The 21,023-nt window shown below is 42.8% G+C and overlaps 2 protein-coding genes across 7 annotated transcripts; both read left to right on the top strand.

Annotated features, from left to right (window-relative positions):
• The first annotated feature begins 14 nt into the window (after window positions 1-14).
• Window positions 15-4,153, top strand: ccdc106a (coiled-coil domain containing 106a). Its single transcript, XM_030103564.1, has 8 exons — window positions 15-136; window positions 566-635; window positions 721-819; window positions 931-1,152; window positions 1,301-1,357; window positions 1,466-1,747; window positions 1,860-2,027; window positions 2,139-4,153. Exons 2-8 carry the CDS (start codon window positions 566-568, stop codon window positions 2,453-2,455), a joined length of 1,215 nt encoding a protein of 404 aa, XP_029959424.1. The 5' UTR covers window positions 15-136; the 3' UTR covers window positions 2,456-4,153.
• An 856-nt stretch (window positions 4,154-5,009) lies between these two features.
• u2af2a (U2 small nuclear RNA auxiliary factor 2a) lies at window positions 5,010-14,281 on the top strand. 6 transcript variants are annotated; one of them, XM_030102243.1, is made up of 12 exons: window positions 5,010-5,599; window positions 6,550-6,691; window positions 8,621-8,656; window positions 8,949-9,052; window positions 9,304-9,455; window positions 9,603-9,719; window positions 9,827-9,965; window positions 10,090-10,169; window positions 11,063-11,185; window positions 11,269-11,355; window positions 11,771-12,019; window positions 12,116-14,281. In XM_030102243.1, the coding sequence occupies exons 1-12, from the start codon at window positions 5,551-5,553 to the stop codon at window positions 12,248-12,250; spliced, it is 1,413 nt and encodes a 470-aa protein (XP_029958103.1). In that variant the 5' UTR covers window positions 5,010-5,550; the 3' UTR covers window positions 12,251-14,281. The 6 variants fall into 6 exon arrangements, with proteins under 6 accessions (XP_029958103.1, XP_029958102.1, XP_029958101.1 ...); XM_030102242.1 differs by having other exon boundaries at window positions 9,827-9,983; XM_030102241.1 differs by having other exon boundaries at window positions 9,827-9,998.
• Window positions 14,282-21,023: the final 6,742 nt, after the last annotated feature.

The raw sequence follows: 21,023 nt of genomic DNA, 5'->3' as shown, positions 1-21,023 counted from the left end.
TTGTTGAAAAAAATGAAAGAGCCATAATTGTTATTGTTAGCTTGTTAGCTAGCAGACTAGCTCGTGAAATGGGGATATGACAGAGTTATAACGTCTTATTACATGTGCACGATTCAGTTATTACTAACCTAAAGTGGTATGTACCGGTTTTTGCAGAGTATTATGGTAGCGTGGAGATACTAGTGATGTCCGAATGACAGAAGTGAATCTTTGAGTGTGGTTAAGATAAGGATATTGTAGTTTTTTTTCATAATGTGGCTACATTTGCTGCTAACATCCCGTGAAGCTAATCACGCTCCCTCGTGATCTCCGAACGAGGCCGCTGCAAACTCAGAGTTAAATGTCTCAGATCAGATTTACATTATCAGTCATGTAATAAAATTAGCGTCGGGTTTGCCATGTTGTGCAGGCTTTCAATATGAACCGCACTGAGCAAGAGTCTTAATGTGTGACCATTCTTTTCTGTGCATCACAGTGAAAGACGCCCTCCGGGTCATATTTGCATAATCTAGTGTCTTCTTTGATAAAGCCATAAGGTAAATTAACCATTTGTCTATGGTGTCAGATGGAGGACGGGACAAGGAGTGACGCTGCTTCCACATCCAAGAGCCATGCAAGCTCACTCCACCTGCAGAGTAAGAGTTAAAATGCTCTGAATAACTGTCTTGCCTTCGGGTCAAGCAGGAGAAGTCATCACTATATTTATTCCCTTTTTCTCAGCTCCAAAGAATGAGGATGCCTATGAAATTGCCATCCCCTACGAGGAGGGCAACTTTGAACAACAAGGCTTTTTCAACCAGAGTGACCAGAATTTTGAAGGTGAATATCTAGATCATCATATTGTTAATTTTGTCTGAAGTACATCTGCATTGGAAGTATACTTTACATATTGCTCTGTTGAGTTCACAAAATAATGTTGTTGGCCCTCAGAGTCACCCTCATCTGCTGGACCGTCTCCAGTCAACAACTCATACATGGTGATCACCAACCTGCGGACACAGCTCCAGATCTCTCTGGAGAAAAACTCTTGGCTGCAGAAAAGAATTGAAGACTTGGAAGAGGAGAGGGACTTCCTCCGGTGCCAGCTGGACCGCTTCATCTTTTCCACAAAGAGCCAGGGACCAGAGCAGAGTCAGAGCCAGTACAGTAATGGTAAGGGACCGGGGACTGGTGTGTGTTGAAATCTTGTCCAGTGATTTAAGTTTTTTGTTTTTTTTTTGTTTTTTTTTTTAACAAACTGAAGATTTGCAAAGAAAGTCTTGGAGCTACTGTTGACCTCTTGCTGTTTATCTCTTTGTAGGATATGAATCCAGACGATTCAACTGGAGGGCAAGAAGAGAGGAAGATCGTCCTGCTGGTAAAGACCAAACCGCTAAAGATAATTCTAAAATCATACTGTCATTTTATGGTTTGCTGAGTTATATCTCAGTTCGTTGAGGATAAATCTCTCTTCCTCTTCTCACAGAACAACAGAAGACAGACTCACAGCATTTTCCCTCTCGTCAGTTTATCCAGCGAAGGCCTGGTCCTCCTACGATGGTTCCATCTAAAAACCATGTCTCCAATACATTAACAAATCAGATTGCTTCAATGAATGCTTTGTTCAATTCTACACAATCCCAAGCCCTGTTGCAAAGTCATGGCCACAACACGTCCAGTACCGCAGCCAGTGGCAGCAGCGGCAACAGCAGCAACGCTACAAGGTCGTCCATGAGTGAAATGGGCGGGCATAGCAACGTGGGTCCAGGTAACTCAAATCAGAAAACTTAAGCCTCACATCACCTTGTTTAATGGGTGTTTGTACAAATATTTTGCCTGCGAGGTTTTGTTAGATGGATTTTTTTTTTTTTTTGTCACAGATTCACTTTCGCTTCTGGGAGAACCTGATGAGTACCTGGAGCAGGACGGCTACATGGAGGAGGAGGAAATGATATCGGGGGAAGACGTAATGTCAGATACTATTAACAGCAACAGGCACCAATTAAAGAGAAGACGAGTCTTCCGAGCGCCGAGAGAGCGACAGAGAGGTAAAAACAGCAAAAAAAGATCTGTAATTAAGCTTAAAATTTCAGTGTCGTGACTTTAGAAACTCCTCCTGGGGTTTCATTAACAAACTCTGTCATGTGATTCGTCCTCAGTTAAAGATGCTGCCGGAGTGTTGTTTCGCTACAAGAAGATTCTGTTAACATACCAGCGCCTGAAAAATATGTCCAAAGCCTTCCAAATCCACGGTGTCGACCGCAACACAGTGGCTTCCACCACCCCCATCGCGGAGCTGCTGCTGGTGGCCCCAGAGAAAGTGGCAGAGGTGGGAGAGTTCGACCCATCCAAGGAGAAGCTGCTGGATTACGCTCGACGCTGCTACACAGCCCTGGATGAAGAGACACTGAGCCGAGTGCAGGCCCTGAAGAAGAATAACCTGCTCCTGCCCATTTCCTACAGGTTCAGACACTGAGAGGAAAAAAGACTATGAATCGAAGTGATTCTGATAAGAAGATCGGGGGCTCTTTTTTTTTCTGCAGTAGATCTGCTTTTCACCCACACATATCCACCAGAGGTATCCCAGAAAACAAGCCTCTCATTCCAGACAAACGTTTCATCCACCCATAAGACAGTGAGGGAGCATCGTGTTCCTGTGGGAAATGGGAATAATATTCTTCCTGTTGCTCAGAGAGCACAAAGTCAAAGATGCGCTATTCAGAGACTAAAAACATTCCACTAATATTCTCAAAAATGAAACTATTTCTACTTTAGTGTAATCAACCCAACTCATTTGTATTTCAGAATTTGGATTCCTCAACACTCTAGAGTTTTGGGGTTCCGTTTACATATTCATTTATTTTAACAGGCAAAAGCTAAAATAAATAAAACACAGCAAATAAAATCACTTAATTTATATGCAAATGTGACACATTCCTAAATGTTTTGTAGCTTTCAATCACAGTATATAGCTTTGTTGAATTAATGTTGCACTCCATAGACTTTATGGAATTGTGTTTAAGCAATCCCCATTCTTTTAAGATGTTCTTGTTGCTTTGTGCATTTGTTTCAATGGTTTTAGGTTTGTCTTGACCTTTCTCAATTGCCTTAATGCAAATGTTGTCACGTTCAGCATATTAGGACTTTATCCTCTTTACCCTCTCATCCAAACTGAGTTTAAGGGAAGAAAAACTAGAAAAAGCAGTACAATCATAAAACGACTCGATTGAACTTTTTTCCTAAAGAAAAATAGTTTTTGTGGTGAAAATGCATTTTTACATTCATATTGTTTGGTTAAAATAATCCAGGTGTCGATCATATTTTATGTGTAATAATACATACTGTCAAACACTCCAACTTTGCTTTGTTGCTCTAATAACAGCTAAACCAGTTAATGTCGTGTGTGAAATAATTGTACCATCATCCCCTGTGCCTCTGATTTTGAGGCTCTTGTTGTTATTAATTGTCACAATAATACTTTTTGTAAAATATGTTTCACAGCATTTACACTAAATATTACAATGTCAGTTAGTTATAATGTGTAACTTTTAGTTCATTGTAAAGAATTGTGTCTCTTAATTACACAAACATTTTGATTGCATAGTTTACAGGATCACAGAAAAGCCGCTTGTGCTTGCAGATTATCTGTAACTGCTCCCAGCGCTCCACTACAAATGCATGTCAAAAAAAAAACAAAAAAAAAACAACCTTGCTCTGTGGCAATCTGTATTTGTCTTCTACTTTTTTTAAAACATTCAAAACAGCAGATAATTGCTTATTCCAATGCTGTAGGATTTGTACACCAGTAAAGATTTCTTTTGGGAAAATTATTTGGGTTACAGTGTGATGCTGGAGCTGAAACTGTCACATCACTGTTACTTATTTCCTTAAAATGATGTTTACAGATTTACAGGACTCAAACTGTTTTCAGTGTCTTTGTGTGTGAATCAGAAACAACCTGTAACTGAAAATTTCATTCCAGTGTTTAAAAAAAAAAAAAAAAAAAAAAAAAAACTTGCTTTTTACCATGTTTCATAGAATATCACTGGGTAAATTGATTTGATGCAAAGTGTAGATTTAATGTGTAAATTTCGTCAACAATCTTAACATGCAGATAATGCAATCACAAACTATCGTTTCAACATGGCTGTAATTAAAACATTTGATATTCTCCGCAGAGAGATGTTGTCCTGTCTCATATCCTCTCTCTTCTTCACTGGCATGAAATCAAATTATTGTTTTCACAGTTGAAAAGAGAAGAATCGTTTCTACCACATTTAAATCTTTAACCATGTTTACTGTTTTGCAACTAGTGAGAAACATACAGTACATTCATTTAGATTTTTTTCACACTTGGATATATTAAGTTAGATATTTTCATTTAACTTATCCATTCTCATACACCCTACAGGTAGATGTGCTTAACCACAAATAGGATGAAAATTTTCCAGCCCTCGCTATGATCCAAAGTGCCATCCTTCAACCTCATGTTCAGCTACAGCATTCTGGATATATCGGAGTAGAGTAGATTTTCTTCACTGGTCCAACAGTGGAGAAATCCCAGCAAAGGGGACAGCATGGAAAAAGTAAGGGGAAGAAAAGAAACCGAAGTATATATACATGAAATAAATGACTAAACACAGTGCAGTGTGCTTCGTGGTAAGGCCTACAAACCTTAAATTTGACACCCCTGGTCTAACATGAACATAGATAATGAAGCTGAGTGAAATTTCTCCACTGATTTGCGACATGGACTGATGACTTGAAATAGTATCTTCTGTTCCTGGAGAATAACAGATAAAACTGTGCAGAGGACATTTTATGTTTATAGCTTTGGGAAGTACAATTGTTGCTGAGAGTCTGTCCTCTGGCTCACTGCTTGGATTGATGAAATCACGGCTGATACAACTCCTCTACTTCTGTTGCATAATCTGCATGATGTATGTACAGTTCTAGGGCACTGGTGATTGAAATAAAGCTCATACGTCCTCTGTCGCGCATGCGCAACCTCACCGGAACTCCGACGCTCATCAACTTCCGGTGTCACGGGGTACCTGGAGACCGAGCGAAAAAGCGGGCACACCGAAATCTTTATCGCTTTCTCCAGGGTCGAAGCGTTTGAAAGAGGGAACCATTTGGCGCAGAAAGAAAGACTAGCTCCGTTCTGTGGGCATGTAAGCCGCTGGAATTTGCATTTATCTCTCAAAAAGTGTCTCATTCATTCGTCGTTTGGCGGGGCTACGCTAGCCGAGCAGCGGGCCTTTTCTTCTGGACTTTGCTACAAGCTAGCAGGCTAATATTAGCAGGCTAACCCATGCGAACACGTTTTCTTTCTCAATGATTTCGCTCGTTACGCCGTAAATAAATAACCACGCCGCTAATGTGTGCGCCAGCTAACATTTTATGTGTGATTTAGGCCTGAAACAGACTGCCGATTGAAGCTAACTTACTGGAACACGATCGGAGACGCGCTTGTTTCTAAAAGTGTTGTACACTTTGTCGCTAGCATAAGCTAGCCACCGCCAACTGAACAACGCAGTCCCGGAGAGCGTAGCAGCCTTCAGCTCCGAGATGTCGGACTTCGACGAATTTGAGCGACAGCTATCCGAAAACAAACAAGGTAAACGATGCTGTTACAAGTCCCCAGATTAAATCGTTATGTGCACTTTGATTGGGAATTTTCAGAATCGGGTTTGTCATTTACGGATCCGTCTACTTGCTGGAGCATTGGGTCAATCGTTAGCCTTGTGGGATGTCATGCAGCTGCTCCGTTGCTGGTCCCTGCGTTTTTTGTACTATAGAAGTTTATGTTAAAATGTTTCACTTCGATTGTGTTGTATATGCTATGGTTTTCTAAACTTTACGAAGATATTTCACTCATGAAAACCGGCCCAGAATTTGTTGTGGTCAGCTCCTGTATGGGCCAGATGATCCATTTACTGGGACAACTGTAAAATTGGCAGCTGTTACAATACATTTGCATCCAAATCTTTCCAAGTACATTCGTTTTGTTTATGCTTCTGTTTTAAAAATTACGAGTACAATAAAATACAATAGGTAATGATTACTTGTTACACCAATAATATGTAAAACTCTGGCCATATTTGTGATTTCTTTTTTCTTCATCGAGTTCAAATTCCAGTTTTAAGTGTCATAGTTAGTCAGATTTGCAGAAAATACCCAGGTTACATTTTCCTAAATTAAAATTTACATATGTAATTTTACGCCAAGATAAACAATCATGTCATGTTGGGAAAATCTACTTTCACATGTGAAGGTTTTTCTAAAATTAGTTATTTGTTGACAAGGTAGTTGAAAAGAACCCTTTCTCATCTTTACAAACTTCGATAATATAAATAGGACTATTATGAATTAAAAAAAAAAAAATTACTGTTCACCTAATTTAATTCTTTAGAATTATTTCATAATCTCCCAATTGTATTGTTTTTATGACTCATCATTTATCCCATCAGGACTCAATGAACGATGCCAGCAGAGATAATATCCAAGGTTGCTGTGTGTTTAATTCATAAGTGGATATGTAAGTTAACAAGTTGTCCATCTCTGAAGCTGAAAGGGACAAAGAGAACCGCCACCACCGCCGGTCCTCCTCCCGCAGCCGCAGCAGAGACAGGAAAAGGAGGAGCAGAGACCGGGACAGACGCAGCAGGGACCGCCGGGGTGACAGTAAGGAGCGGAGACACAGACGCAGGTTAGTACATCTACACAGCCACACCTGGACCAGGGCACTGTGGAACTTTAATTTCACTTTCAGATTGGCTGAAGTAGATCAGGATGCTTTTTAATATTCAGCTTGTTACTTAAGGTTTTAATGTGTGTCACACAGATGCAAACAGGCATGGATGCACTTTTTTTTACAGTTTTGTGCTGTTCTTAAATGTGCATGCATACTGGACTTTTGGCCACACCAGCATGTCCTCTGTACACCCTTGACATGGTCTTGGCCTCTTTCCAGTTGTCTGTTGTATGAGGTGACTGTAAATTCCAAATCTCCAGCAACTGCACACTAAACATGACACTGAAACTTAATTTTTTCTGACTGGAAAATTCTGGTTTTCTGTGTCTGACTGGGTATTGTTCAGAATTGGCCAATTTTGCACATGCCACACTACAGTAGCAATGATCTCAGTCACTAAATATCCTAATAAATTGCAAGAGAATAAATGTTGCATTGTGTTCTTATTTTGTTCATGTCCATTTTTTTAACTAAAAAAATGGATCCTGCTTGCTGATTTCATTTCAAAATTGAGATCAGTTTTATTTCTCTCCTTTTTTAATTTTTTGGTCACCTTCAACAGCAATATGTGAAGAACAACATAAGAAACCTGCTGTCTTTATCAGAAAACCGTTTTCCTGCTTTGGCCACTAGGGGGCAGTGTCACAATCTGTCAATAGTAATTACCTCCAGAGAAGAAGAACAGCAACAAGCCCTGCTGCAATAATTATTGTACCATGTGAGAAACTGTTGCGATTTCTTTCAGTCAAATTTTGAAAACACAATGACCGCTGTCTTTTCAGAAATTGTTGCATTTCTGGTGCAGGAAAACATTTATAAATCTCGACACATCTGTGAGAAGATGTGACAGTAAAGGGTTATTGAAGATCACGTTTACTTCCGCTGACTGCTCTTAGATGTGCTCGATTGGCGACTTGTACGTGGAACATGTGCTCAAAGAAAAACCACTAACCTGCTTCCAGCTTTTCTTTTATGGAGCCTGATGTTATTTTTTTCCTTTAACCTTCGGTCACAGGTGTCGGAGCCAGTGTTATCTTTTTTGCCCTGAGTTCAGTGGCTGAGCCTTTAAACATACAAAATAACAGCTGCTGCCGCCACTGCTGGATTCTGACTATTTTCACGCAGAATTACCTAGTTTTAAGAAAGTTCAATTCTATTCTGCAACTGCAAGACAGTTGTTATTGGAAATCCAGACAGATACATAATTTGAGGTGGTGCGAGTGAATCTCAGATGCTGCACAGTGCATTGTGATTGTCTCTCCATGGGTGTGAGTCACGGTGTTTCTTGAAAGCCAAGTCGACCTTTTGTTCTAGGAAATATTTCATGCAGGTGTATTTTCTTACCAGAACACCACCTGTGGTATCAGGGAGATATTGCTCATGATTATGATCATATCTATTGATGTGAATTACTGTTTCTTACGTTTGAATTCAAAAGCAAACGCCTCCTAAATGAACCCTTCTTTCTGTTGAGGACTCCTGTGAAGCTTGTCAGCTCTGCTTCTTATTGCATCTGTCCTGAGTGTTGCTGCTTGTCTCTCAGTGCTGAAAGACAACCTGTTGCTTGTGGATACACAAGTGTGCGTGCTTAGTCAGAAGATGTCAAATTTGACCCCTCCCCTCTGCAGCTGCTGTGTTTTTCAGGGTTTTAATTTCTGCTTTCATTTGCATCACTCGGTCGTTCATAAACAGTATTGCATGTCAGCTGCCAGGCCCACTGAATGACTCACTCAGAAACAAACAGACCACCCAAGCTCCTGGTGGCGTCTTGTAATTGGCGAGTGTTTTCAAAATCAAAGATTTTTTTTTTTCTTTTGTGAATTGGAAATGTTAATGTGATGATTTATTTGAGAGAAATGTGAAACCCTTCCAATGTCATTTCAGCTCACCATCCAGCTACCCCCAGGACAATGCTGGAAGGTAATACAGCAAACTAACACAAAGCTGGTTTGTGCATTTATGCAACAACTGCAATTTAATGAACTTCCTCTGATTTTATGCACCATTTATTGTGTGAAAGGGTTTCCTATCCTTTATTCCTCCTTTATTACCTGTTGGATCGTTTGACTGATGCAGCCTCCTCAAGATATTGATTTAGTATCTTATTTCTGGAAACTTGACCCTTCATCTGCTCTTAATAGTTCACAGTTGTACTCTTATCGGTTATGGTTATGTTTTCCTTTATTTGAGCCGCTTTGTGTTCTCCAAACAGCCGTTCTCCGCACCGTGAGAAGAAGAAGAAGGTGAAGAAGTACTGGGATGTCCCTCCACCTGGCTTTGAGCACATCACTCCCATGCAGTACAAAGCCATGCAAGGTAACTCTTTTCACTTTCGGATTTCCAGCAGCAGAGCTGAAATGTCACTCTTTTGCCTCTTTTGGGGTTCTAACATTTATTAATCGAACCAGTAAATCTCATTGTCAGGGTTTTTTGTTTAAAACATCAGGTGAACCATTAGAATAAAGTATTCCCTTCATAAGATAGCGCTGTGATCCATGTCATGCCTGTAGTTTACACATTGACTCAAAGCAGGATTAGTTTGTTGAAAGTTCCCGTTGTCTCTGCAGCTGCAGGTCAGATCCCGGCCACAGCCCTCCTGCCTACCATGACTCCAGACGGCCTGGCCGTCACTCCAACACCTGTACCTGTGGTGGGCAGCCAGATGACCCGGCAGGCTCGCCGGCTCTACGTGGGCAACATCCCCTTTGGCATCACAGAGGTGAGTAACCGGACCCCTTGATCGAGTCCAAGGCTATAAACAGTTTTAGTGACTGATGTCTTTTTGATTTGTTATTTTTTTCTTACCCACAGATGATCTATTTGGAATTCTGTAAACTAACTCACTTTATCTCTCCCGTCTTTGTAGGAGTCAATGATGGATTTCTTTAATGCTCAGATGCGTTTGGGTGGTCTCACTCAGGCCCCTGGAAATCCTGTCCTTGCAGTACAGATCAACCAGGATAAGAACTTTGCCTTCCTTGAGGTGAGACTGAAACTTCGAGGAGCGATTTTGTTCTTTCTGGTTACTGCTGTTAATCCTTCTTTCACGATCTCGTCTTAAATTGACCGTATTGTTTTGTTCCCATGCAGTTTCGTTCAGTGGATGAAACAACACAGGCAATGGCATTTGACGGCATCATCTTTCAAGGCCAGAGTCTTAAAATTCGCCGTCCCCATGATTATCAGCCACTGCCTGGCATGAGCGAGAATCCTAGTGTCTATGTGCCTGGTACACAGACAATTAATGGTTTTTACCCCTCAAGTACTTGTGGCACAATTCATAAGTATTCAGCATTTCATACACTAATGTGTTATTTGTGCAAATTGCTGATGTCTCGCTGCGCCTTGTGTAGGTGTGGTGTCCACAGTGGTGCCCGACTCGGCTCACAAGCTCTTCATTGGCGGTTTGCCCAACTACCTGAACGACGACCAGGTCAGTGTCTCCAATAGGCGCTCCTCTCCTCCTGCGCAGCGACGTTTCTTCATTAATCCATGCAGTACATAGTAAAGGATTTAGAGGGAATTATGAAATGTTAACTAATCTGGAAATAGAATCCCAGTGTCTCAGCTCATTTTACAGCTGCGGCTAAAGGCAGAATAGTTTTAAAGTTAGACTGTTATGTAAATGAAAAGTTTCAGCCACTTGTAAAAAATTTAGCTGTGATAATTGTGGCCTGCAGTGAAAATAGTTAAACATTAAAATTTTACTGTATATTACTTCATTTTTTCAAGACTTGAAGGATTCATTCATGAAGAATTAAAGTTGTTCAAATCGTTTTTTGAGAAAAGGAACTTTTGCATTGAAATCTGACGCTGTTAACACAATATTTTCAGGTGAAAGCAGTGAACTTTTGTCTTGGCTACCAACCATGTTAAGTCCCTGATCATTACACTTTTTGAAAGCTGCTTCCAGTCTTTGTCTTCATTTCAGTCTGAAGCGCTTCTTTCCTGAAATACGTCGTATTTCGCATGAACGCAGTGTTTCAATCAATAGTATTTCTGTACGCGTGAGTAGATCAGCAGTGGAGGATTGCAGAGTGCTGCTCTTTTCACTGCAACATCATTTGAAGCACATTTCCTTTCTACTTTTTGAAAGTGTCAGACAGCTAAAATCTCTTGATCATTGTTCTGTTTTCTGCACACATGCAACCAGCTATGTTTAAAAAAAAAAATCAGTGTGACAATTCAAACTCTGAAGAATTAAAGATAGGAGGAGGGACATATGTTAATATTAATCACTGGCCACTCGTGATCTTCACACAGTGGGATTTTTACAGAGTTTAATCAAATGTTAACAACTGCGTGACCTGTCATTGACTGTCTCAGGTGAAGGAGCTGTTGACGTCTTTCGGCCCTCTCAAGGCCTTTAACCTGGTGAAGGACAGCGCCACAGGCCTCTCCAAAGGATACGCGTTCTGTGAATATGTTGACGTCAACCTTAATGATCAGGTAACCGAGGGGGGGGGAAAAAAGGCCTCCTCTTACTGTAACGGTGTTTCCGAACATTGTTTTCAAACTGTATATTGTTTCAGGCTATCGCCGGCCTGAACGGCATGCAGCTGGGAGACAAGAAGCTGCTGGTGCAGAGAGCCAGCGTGGGATCCAAGAACGCCACTCTGGTGAGTGTCTGGGGCCTGGACCGGTGACAGCAGGGCGGTGGGAGGCGACAAGCTCCTTCGGACTGTCTAAAGTGGATAGAGACAAGTTGCTGATTAGATTAGGTCCACTGCAGCGGCCGTTCTGCTCCTCTTCATCTGTTCACACTGTTACTAAGCTCACATTTATGTTTTCAGTTGAAATGAAGTTATCTGTGCTCTTTGGTTAGAATGAACTGCTTGTCAAACACGTGAGGGGTTGTTTTCAGCATGAAGTTTTCAAGCTTTTCCACTTTTCAAGCATATTCAGAAAAGCCTTTTCGCTGAAATGTGCTAGATATATGTATTTTTGTTTTTCAGCTTGTACTGTCTGCACTAATTGTTCTGACCTAGATGTTGCTTTTAGAGGTGTACTCACCTTTGTGTGTCTTCCTCGCAGACGAGTATAAACCAGACTCCCGTCACGCTGCAAGTGCCGGGCCTGAACAGCTCCGTGACTCAGATGGGGGGCCTGCCCACCGAGGTGCTGTGCCTGATGAACATGGTGGCCCCCGAAGAGCTGCTGGACGACGAGGAGTACGATGAGATTGTGGAGGATGTCCGAGATGAGTGCAGCAAGTACGGCCAAGTGAAGAGCATCGAGATACCTCGACCGGTGGACGGCCTGGAAGTACCTGGAACTGGCAAGGTAGGAGCTGGTGTAGTCGGTCCGGTCCTTCGTCCTGTTGAACAGCACGAGCGTTATTTACACGTCTTCCTGTGTCTCTCCTTGCTCGCTTCCCAGATCTTTGTGGAGTTCACATCAGTTTTCGACTCCCAGAAGGCCATGCAGGGGCTCACTGGAAGGAAGTTTGCCAACAGGGTGGTGGTGACCAAATACTGCGATCCAGACGCCTACCACCGCCGGGACTTCTGGTAGAGGAGGCATGACGCCACGACGGGAGGAGGAAGAGGAGGAGGAGGAGGAGGGAGGGAGGGAGGGAGGGATGTGTACTGCCCAATTCCAAATCAGCCCCCGGGGAGCGTTGTTCTGCAACATTTCAGGTGGATCTGAATTTAATACCAATTTGACAGACGACGTTCGGCGAGACCCAGTTTTTTTTTTGTTTCGGATCTACATGAAATATCCTGCAGTTCAACCTGATGTTTGAAATTCAACAAAGAGGCAAACAGGGAGGGTTTATATTCAGTCCAGAACACGGGGGGGGGGGGGGGGGGGGGGGGGGGGCGCGGCTTGGTTTGGGCGCTTGTCGGGTCGAGGGGGGGGTGGGTCCCAGATTTTTGAGGAGTGTGCGTAATAATAGGTCCAGGGTGGGGCCGGGGCGGGGTCGACACTTTTTATACTTTGTGAGACGGGGATGTGTTTTCTGGGTGGGGAGGGAAGGGAGGGGGGGGTGCCACACTCTAAGGTTTGTATTTAAATGGAGGTAGCCTGTTTTAAGTACATTAGGGAGGAGCTGCAGTAGGGAGCGTACTGGACGATTGTGACTGAGACGAGAAGAGAAAGCAAAACGGGAGCGTTGGCTTTGTGAAAGGGAGACGCGGGGAGATGGAGAGGAAAGAGGAGGGCGTTTTCGTTTGACCATACGATGTAGATATACAGTAGCCGTAACATCCACGTGGGTTTTGCCGTCGCCATTAGAAGAGCAAGAGGAGACTCCTTATTTTTGGATTGAATTTTTCTGTTTGGACTCATCAGACTGCTGTCCCCCCCCCCCCTCACCCCCCCCCCACCCTCAGGACGATTGTTAGAGAATCTGTCGTCTGCTCGGACTCTATCTGAATGTCAGCTGTAATTGTTCTGATAACTGTGCGTAGCTTCACTGATTTGAGCTGTATTATCACCTTGTATTCAGGCCGCAGAATAACACGAACTGCATAAAAAGAAAAAGAGCATTTTCAGTACGTATGTTATTGTTTCTCTTTTCTTTCTCTTTCTTATCTACTGTAACTTTTTTCACGTCAAATGTTTTGTGGACAGCTTTTTTTCAAGGCAAGTGTTTGTCTCAGCAGTTCAGTTCAGCCCGGGTTCAATTCAAGAGGAAAACAGATTGGGTTTTAATGGGGATATATCTCTTCCTTACCAACAAGCCTTAATGTTATGTCGATTCACGATGAAAAGAAATCTGGCTTGCCCCCTCCCCGCCCCGCCCAAACCCCCCGCTGTCAAAGAAGTCTGTGTATTCATATTGTGTCACCAGCTTGTTCTTTAGCCGGTCGTCATTTTTCCTCGTTTCCCAGCAGATCTGGGAAGCTGGATGTGTCGGACCTGGTTCTTTTTATGTGCAACGTCTCACCTCTTTGACAAGACCAAATAAACACATGACTAACACCCCCCCACCCCCCAAAACTCATGTCGTACTGCAGTGTGAAACCAAAACGCCACCTGCTTCGTGCTTTTCTAACGTAAGGTCTGACTGCTTTCCTCTAATCTACTTAAAATGATGCGTGATGTCTCGACCACATTAAGGAACTAATAGTAAATCCTGAACTACGATCTCTGCTCAAACTTATGCTTTGTACAGAATAATTAAGGCCTACAAACGATTAATTATCCTCACAAAGAAATAAAATACTTTAAGCTTTTTTTTTTGGCCATTTTTTTTCTTTTTGTTGTTACTGATTGTGGATTTTCATTAAATGTCAAAGGTTAGCTGTTGAGATGTTAGAAGCTGTCCTCAGAAGAGACCTGCTTCCTCCCGTCTCCCCCACCGTCTGCCCTGTATTCCCCTCGGACCACATGTTCACACTGAGACTTTGAGACTTTGCTTTCGTTTGATATGTTTGGTTGCAGAAGATGGTGTTAAAAAAACAGAGGTTGTGTCCGTGAAAACTCTTGAAATGTTACTCCTTACTGTCTGACAACAAATCTGAATTTTCAGTGTCATATAACTTCTTTTCTGTCTCTCTCTGGAAAATAAAAATGTGATTTCTTAAATGATTTAAAACCTAAAAGCCACCTCTAGTTTATAAAAGAAGAAGCAGTCTTTCATTTGTCCAATTTGTTTTCAAATGTTGATTAAAAACTGAATTTACACAACCACTTTCCTTTGTCCTTCCTGTCTCGTGCACGCCCACACCCCGCACCGGCACTTCCCCTCGCTCTGTAATGGAGATGGAGTAGGCTGGAGCCAGTCTGCTTCATTCAGCCTTCAAGCACCATCCATCAAACCTTGCAGTTGACAGTATTGGCCAAACGAGGGCGCTGTTCTTCAGTCACAGAGGCAGTTTGTCTTTATGTAATGAGCTGTAAGCCCTATGCACCATATACTTGCAATGTATTTGGAATGATCGACGTTGGAAAAATGATTTTTTTTTTTTTTTCAGATTTAGGATTAAAACGTTTATAAAGCATTGAAGACTTGTAGTTTGAAATATATTCAGTCAAACATCTAAGACATCTCAAACGTGGAGTGCAGTAATTGACAATACAGACCCAAACTGCTCATCCTCCAAAGGTTTCATCAAAGTCAAACAGTATTTAATCGTCTGTCTGACATGCACGTTTATACTGCTGGACCTCTTTCATTGAATCAGTGGAGATTGATGTTTACTCCTCAGCCAGATGTCTTTTTTTTTCCTGGTTTAAAGGACACTGTCTTGGTCAGCAGCAGCCATAAAAGCTGCTGTGTCTTATTCAGCAGGGAGTCCATGTAAAACAGTTAGGGGGAAGCAACAAGGCTCTGACATGCAATAATGTCCTGTGTCAGCTCTCTGCTGCCCGTCTCCGTCTGCATCGCTGCACCCCACTGCACAAAAACCCAGCAGCAGGGCCTCTGATGCAACACTCTGTGCCCTGCTGCTCCCCCAGGACACAGATAAAACAGCAGCTCTGTCATGCAGCTGAAGCTATATCCACCAGAGGAAACATGTAAAGCTGACCCTGCCTCTCTTATGGATCAGAGAGCTCGGCCTGCCCATCATATGAGTTATTAGATTTTTTTTCTTTCTTTTTTTTTTTTTTTTGCAGCCCTCCCCAAAGAAGCCTGACACTGCAGTGAGGATTGTACATTATCTCCCTCTAGCGGTGAGCACAGCACGACGGTCATTGTCATTCTGGGCAGTGCTTCCCCATTGATCTTCATTCAGAAAGATAGAACACTGCAGCAGAGGAAGAGTGCAACGCTGGAGCAGGATGGATGCAGCACTCTGTCCACACCGTCCAGGTTGTATGCGACCCCGAAAGACCTCAAACGACACAAACACCTCATTCACACAGGCAGCGTCGCGCATGTGGTGCTGTCAAAACCCTTTTTTTTTAGTGGCATTTGAACATGTGACACAGTAAGACAAAGGAATCAATAGTAGCTGTATCCAAAGGCATACTGAAAGCACCTTTAATATTCTTTGCAAGGTGAAAAAAAAGATTCAAGGTCAACTAGATCATAATATCTGTATGTAATATCTTGTGTCTACAGCTGAGCCCTGTGGAGCTCACAGACATCACAATCCTTTAACTTTATATCAGTAAAAGTTTGCCATGTTCTCCCATGTTTATTTTTCTGCCGTTTGCTTTAAACACATCTCTTATCTGCATGTTTTGCTTTAGCGGCTGCCAGAATATAATCAGCACCGGATAGAAGCGGCTCCAAACTTTTAATGTGTCACAGTGGTACTTCATGCTCAGGGATCTATTAGACTGGAGTGTCCCACTGCCAAAATAACCCGTGCCAAAAGGAATGATATTACTAGAGAGCAAATCAAAACCTTCACTTCAACAGCTGCTTAATTTTACTCTACATTGCAAGAAGTGCGGCCATGAGAAATGCTCTTTCTCTGATTTCATGGTAGACTGGATACGATTTATTATGGCAACTGATTACAAACGATGGAAGAAACTAATGAAAGTGCTCACCTTACTAAACTTCAGCTGTATTTTTTTGTGCTTGTGTTTTCAAGGTATTTTTAGATAATTATTTTGCACATTCATGTGTATAATTTTGATCATGTATTCTTCCCTATTGTTAAAACCTTCCCACCATCTGAAGGTTTATTTAAGTCTTTTTGATCTGCATGATTATGGCAGATAAGTTTTTTTCTTTTATTGTTTCCCCAAATGAAATTCCCATTTTGCTTGTCCAACTTTCATTGCTCTTTACTGTTATATATTTTATTTTATTAAATGTGCTTCAAATATTGATTTTTTTATGCAGATATTTTATACATGGAATGTACTTCCCGTGCATCCCGTCATTTCATTGGTAAATTTTACAAAAGTGTTCTTCTCATCCTGGTTTCTTTGCTCCTCCGTCTTTCTACCCAGATGCATCCATCATCTGCTGTTTTCTCCGGTCTGTGATTGCAGGGAGCCAGTCTGAGGCTGGCACCATGATGGATCGCCGTCCATCACAGGGCAAACACAGAGAGACACACAGTCACAAAGACTCTCGGTTCAGCTGGCTTTCTTATAGATATTACATGTTGCACCAGGACAGGTGATCTGAAATGATTTGTTACGTTTCGGTGTCCGAGGCATTCGATAATATAGAAACATCAATGCAGCCTTGCTGCTAAGTGATGTTTTCATTAGGCTATCAATAACAATGACGCTCCGTAAAAAACACACGTTTTATGTCTCAGCTTGTCTTTTTATATCAAGATTTGTTGTTTGCAGTCAGAGAAATGTGAGGCCTTCACTGACTCATACTGTGAATGGTTAAAACTCAAGTCTCGGCCGACGCTCTTCATGAACATTTCAGAAATGGATTCCGTACATAAGAGTGGCCAGTGCGTGCCAGGATGCAGTTGAAGCATAAATCAGCTGATAGGGCCACTTGAGTGATGCACAGACAAGACTGTTCATGTCAGCATACTGTAGATTATTGATGGCCTGCGACTGTCTTTGGACACTTTCTATCTATCTTATATGATGGAGGAGCCGTGATAGGCCGCGCAATTAAAAGTAAAGTCATTTTAAAGAACGGACACACATATGTGCATTAAAACAGACAAATGTCCCCACAGCATATCAATAAATCACTGCTGTCATGAGTTTCACTCTGCAGCTCTGTGTCCTCCCTGCAGTCGCAGGAAACAGGAAAAGAAGGTTTGGCTGTTTGAGACATTGCAGGTGTTTATTTCCCTGTCACAGCCTACAGCCTGTTTTGTCCTCTTTTTCCCCCTGATTGTCTCCTGTTCTGAGTTTCTGTCCCCCACTCACTCTCGCTCTGCATCTCCTCTTGGCTACTCACCCCAGAACACACACACACACACACACACCTTGCACCCCCCGCCCCCACCTCTTCCTGACTGCAGCAGGCCGTCGGGGTTGGCCTCGCTCCTGCTGTGCCACGTATGTAACTTAAACTGTGGAACAGCCGAGCCGGGCCGGGCCAGGAGGAAGGCTTTCCACAAGACCAGGCTGAGCCTCTCAGGTCTCCCCGGACCCTGTTCAGTCAAGAATGAAATGGGGCTTCACATTTTCATTTTCCTCCCCGAGTCACTTCATTTCAGCCGCTGCAGTCCATTTCTGCGTCCACTCCAGACATTAGCATTCCCTCTTAGTTATATCCCTTCGTCTTTCTTCTTCTTTCACCCCAAGTCTCTCTCTCTCTGTCTTTCACGCACACACACACACACACTCACACACGCCCACTGTCTCTGCGTCGGATTTGCACTCACTTTCCTCACAGTGTATTGTGTTGCTGTAAAACGCTGCACTGGCCCCTTCTCTCATATAAACACAGGCTCCTCCTTCACCCTTACTTAATGTCATTAACAGGTGGCTGTCTAAAATAGACACACACACACACGCGCGCACACACACACACACACACACACACGCAGCAGGCTGTCACAGATACAGACATGTTTTTAATCATGCTGGCAGGACTGTCATCACGTGAGCGGACCACCCTGCAGCTCTGGTCCCGGTTGGGATTGAGCGCGTCCACAGTATGGACAGTTTGGGTGCTGCTGGAACTCAACACGTCGGTTTACAGGCACAGGCCAAACAAATGCAACACACACATAAATTTTAATTATCAACAGCGTTGAGCCAATCAGACGACATCCGCCCTCCCGGGGCCCAGACCCACCCCTTTACACTCACTTTCCATAACTCTTATGTACCTCCCACCAGCCCTTTCCCCTCTCTCACTCGCTCTCACTCTGCCATCACCACTCTCCCCCCTCTATTAAGTTTCATGCGTCTCTTCCTCCTGAACTGAACAACACACACCAAACAGGTCAGACTTATTCTTCTTTTCGCTGAAGTGCGTTAGTCAGCTGTTGCTTTCTCGAGCCCGCATGGCGCCCAGGTGGTGGCGGCGGCCGTCTCTGGCTTCATAGTTGGAAGGAGTCCTAGTTTGCACTAAATAAAAAAAAAAACACTCGTGTGCACAAGCTTTAACCTCTGCTCAGCTGCTGTAGAGCTGTGGTTTGTGCACCACAGCTTCTACATACAGCTACTAATCTTTATCACAAAGTAAGAACTGATTTGTGCGATCCATTCTTTAGGTAGCCTGTTTTCTCTGACCCCCATCACCCTGCTGTGGTTAAGATGAATGTAATGTGATCGAGGTTTGTAATTCTATGACCAACTTGGCTGTCAGCGTCTGCACTCCTCATGTTCTTCATATCAGTCAATGCAGGACAGTTATTCTAATGCACGGTTGCTATTCAGGAGCATTGGCTTCTTAATCATGTGCATATCTTTGTTTTTGGCACTATGCAGAGATGCCTATGGAGCAGTGATTTTCTGCTTTGTGTCAGCACAACATGACAACATGGACTCATCGTGATGCTGTTCTGTCACCTAAAGCATTTTTTTATTTGCAAGTTTCCAATTCCAACACCAATAGATGTCAAAATAAACTCTACCCAAGGTTGTTTTTCTGCTGGCTTGAAGATTTCAGTTACATTATATGATCTTCTGCAAATCTCAGTGGGCTCAGTGAGTTATTTACATTTGTGCTTTACACTTATGAAGTTTTATTTTTACACACTAACAAAAAGTACATCTGTTGTTTGTTGAATGATTTTTAAACCAAGATATACCTATGCAAATGTTGTACGTATGGTGGTACGTATGTATGTAACTAATCATTATTGTGTAATATTTGCAAAGCATGGACAAATTAAAAGAAAAACTAGCAAAAAAAACAAGTATTTCCTGAGTGTATAAGTGAAAACTCAATTCTTTTAGATTGTAATGACTAATGAAAGATAAAAGTTTTTCCAGCACAATATTGCTGAAATTCTCCAACCCTTTCCTACCAGTTGTCTGTCTAATTAATAATAACAATCACCATGTATGCTGTACATAAACAATGTATTATGTCATATTTCTTTGTTTATTAAGTATATCTATATAAAAAAGGTGGATGCTTCCTCACTTCTGTGTGCAGTCTGAGTGTTGTTTTTCACTCTTGCATGCTGTACTGCACACAAAGGGCTCACACTGTGAGGGTTCATGTGGTTTGCTGCCTATATAAAAACCTCTGATGCTGTCAGAGCAAAGCTCTGAATTAAGCGGTCCGCCAACTGTGTGTGTGTGTGTGTGTGTGTGGCCCTCTGGTGCCGCCTCCTGAACTGGCGGGGCCTCTTACCTTCTCTCAGTGTGACCTGTTGGACTGCGCAGCAGAGTTAATTACCGCAGCCCCCAACTCTGTCAGAGGGTTCAAGCTTGAATTATCACCTCTCATGCACCCTGCGCCGGGCGGCGACACCGGCGTGCCCCGTCACTCATGCAGTTTAAAGCGCTCCAAAGGCCCCTCCGCTCACAGTTTGGAATAACAGAAACGACTTTATAAGCCTGGGCTGAGCTACAGTGGAGACATCACACACACACAGACACACACAGACACACACACACACTGAGATGCAGACATGCATGTGCACAGTCATGGCTGCTGATTCCCAGTGTTTTCCTGGTAATGTGAGGTATTTGTGGCAACCCATGATCCCGTCAGATCAAAGGGGATCTGTGTGTGAGCTACAGAGTGTGTACCTGCACAGGGAGACGGCCTGCTGTCAACTCCTGGTAAAACGGGAGATGGGTGGTCCGGCCTGACGCTGTGCTGTTATCTCTCGCCTTGACCCTGCACATAGCCACTCCTCTGGCTCAACCAACCCAATTGTTTCTTCATCTTAAGCAAAATCTGCCTGTGAGGGAAATGCCATATGGCTTATCTATTGTTGGCTGTGAGCATGTCATATGGCTTTTAGGGGAGGGAATACTGTAGATGCTGATAAAGCTGTTGGAAATTAAATATTATGCTGGTGATGAAAGGATTTTGCTCTAGTGAAGCATATGCTGACTGCTCTTTCATCTTTCTGTTTCATCTCTCTCTCTTTCAGAGGACTGGACGGAAAACAGACATCGGCTCTCCTGGTCCATGCCTCCCTCTCCTCCCAATTATTTCATTACCTGACTTTATCTGCCCTCTACTTCACAGCACCTCTGCTCACATCTCTTTTTTTGTGTCTAATTTCATTGTTCACTTATTACTTGATCTTCTTTCTGGCTGCTTTTGCTCAGTTTACCATCCATCACAGGGCAGCTGATTGCTGTTTCACCCCTTTTTCATATAGTGCTCTTGAGACCTCTAAACCTTTTGACCTCAAAGTTCGCCCTGTTCCCGCCTTAATAACGCGAGATATCTTTCAATCTAATATTTTACTCCTCTGATCTTCCCAAGGCGTCCCCTCCCTTCCCTGCGCTTCCTTGTCCCTGGTCATATGTGAAAAGC

Source organism: Salarias fasciatus, chromosome 11 (assembly GCF_902148845.1).
Source record: "Salarias fasciatus chromosome 11, fSalaFa1.1, whole genome shotgun sequence".
Classification (NCBI taxonomy): Eukaryota; Metazoa; Chordata; class Actinopteri; order Blenniiformes; family Blenniidae; genus Salarias; species Salarias fasciatus.
Note: the sequence above shows the minus strand (reverse complement) of the source record. Positions and strands in the feature narration are given on the sequence as shown.

Excerpts from the sequence above, each read along its gene's own strand:
- ccdc106a (XM_030103564.1), top strand. The coding sequence starts at position 566 with ATGGAGGACGGGACAAGGAGTGACGCTGCTTCCACATCCAAGAGCCAT. Across the intron at positions 1,748-1,859 it reads GCATAGCAACGTGGGTCCAG|ATTCACTTTCGCTTCTGGGA; the intron begins GTAACTCAAATC and ends TTTTTGTCACAG. Across the intron at positions 2,028-2,138 it reads GCCGAGAGAGCGACAGAGAG|TTAAAGATGCTGCCGGAGTG; the intron begins GTAAAAACAGCA and ends ATTCGTCCTCAG.
- u2af2a (XM_030102241.1), top strand. The coding sequence starts at position 5,551 with ATGTCGGACTTCGACGAATTTGAGCGACAGCTATCCGAAAACAAACAA. Across the intron at positions 6,692-8,620 it reads GAGCGGAGACACAGACGCAG|CTCACCATCCAGCTACCCCC; the intron begins GTTAGTACATCT and ends ATGTCATTTCAG. Across the intron at positions 11,356-11,770 it reads GATCCAAGAACGCCACTCTG|ACGAGTATAAACCAGACTCC; the intron begins GTGAGTGTCTGG and ends TCTTCCTCGCAG.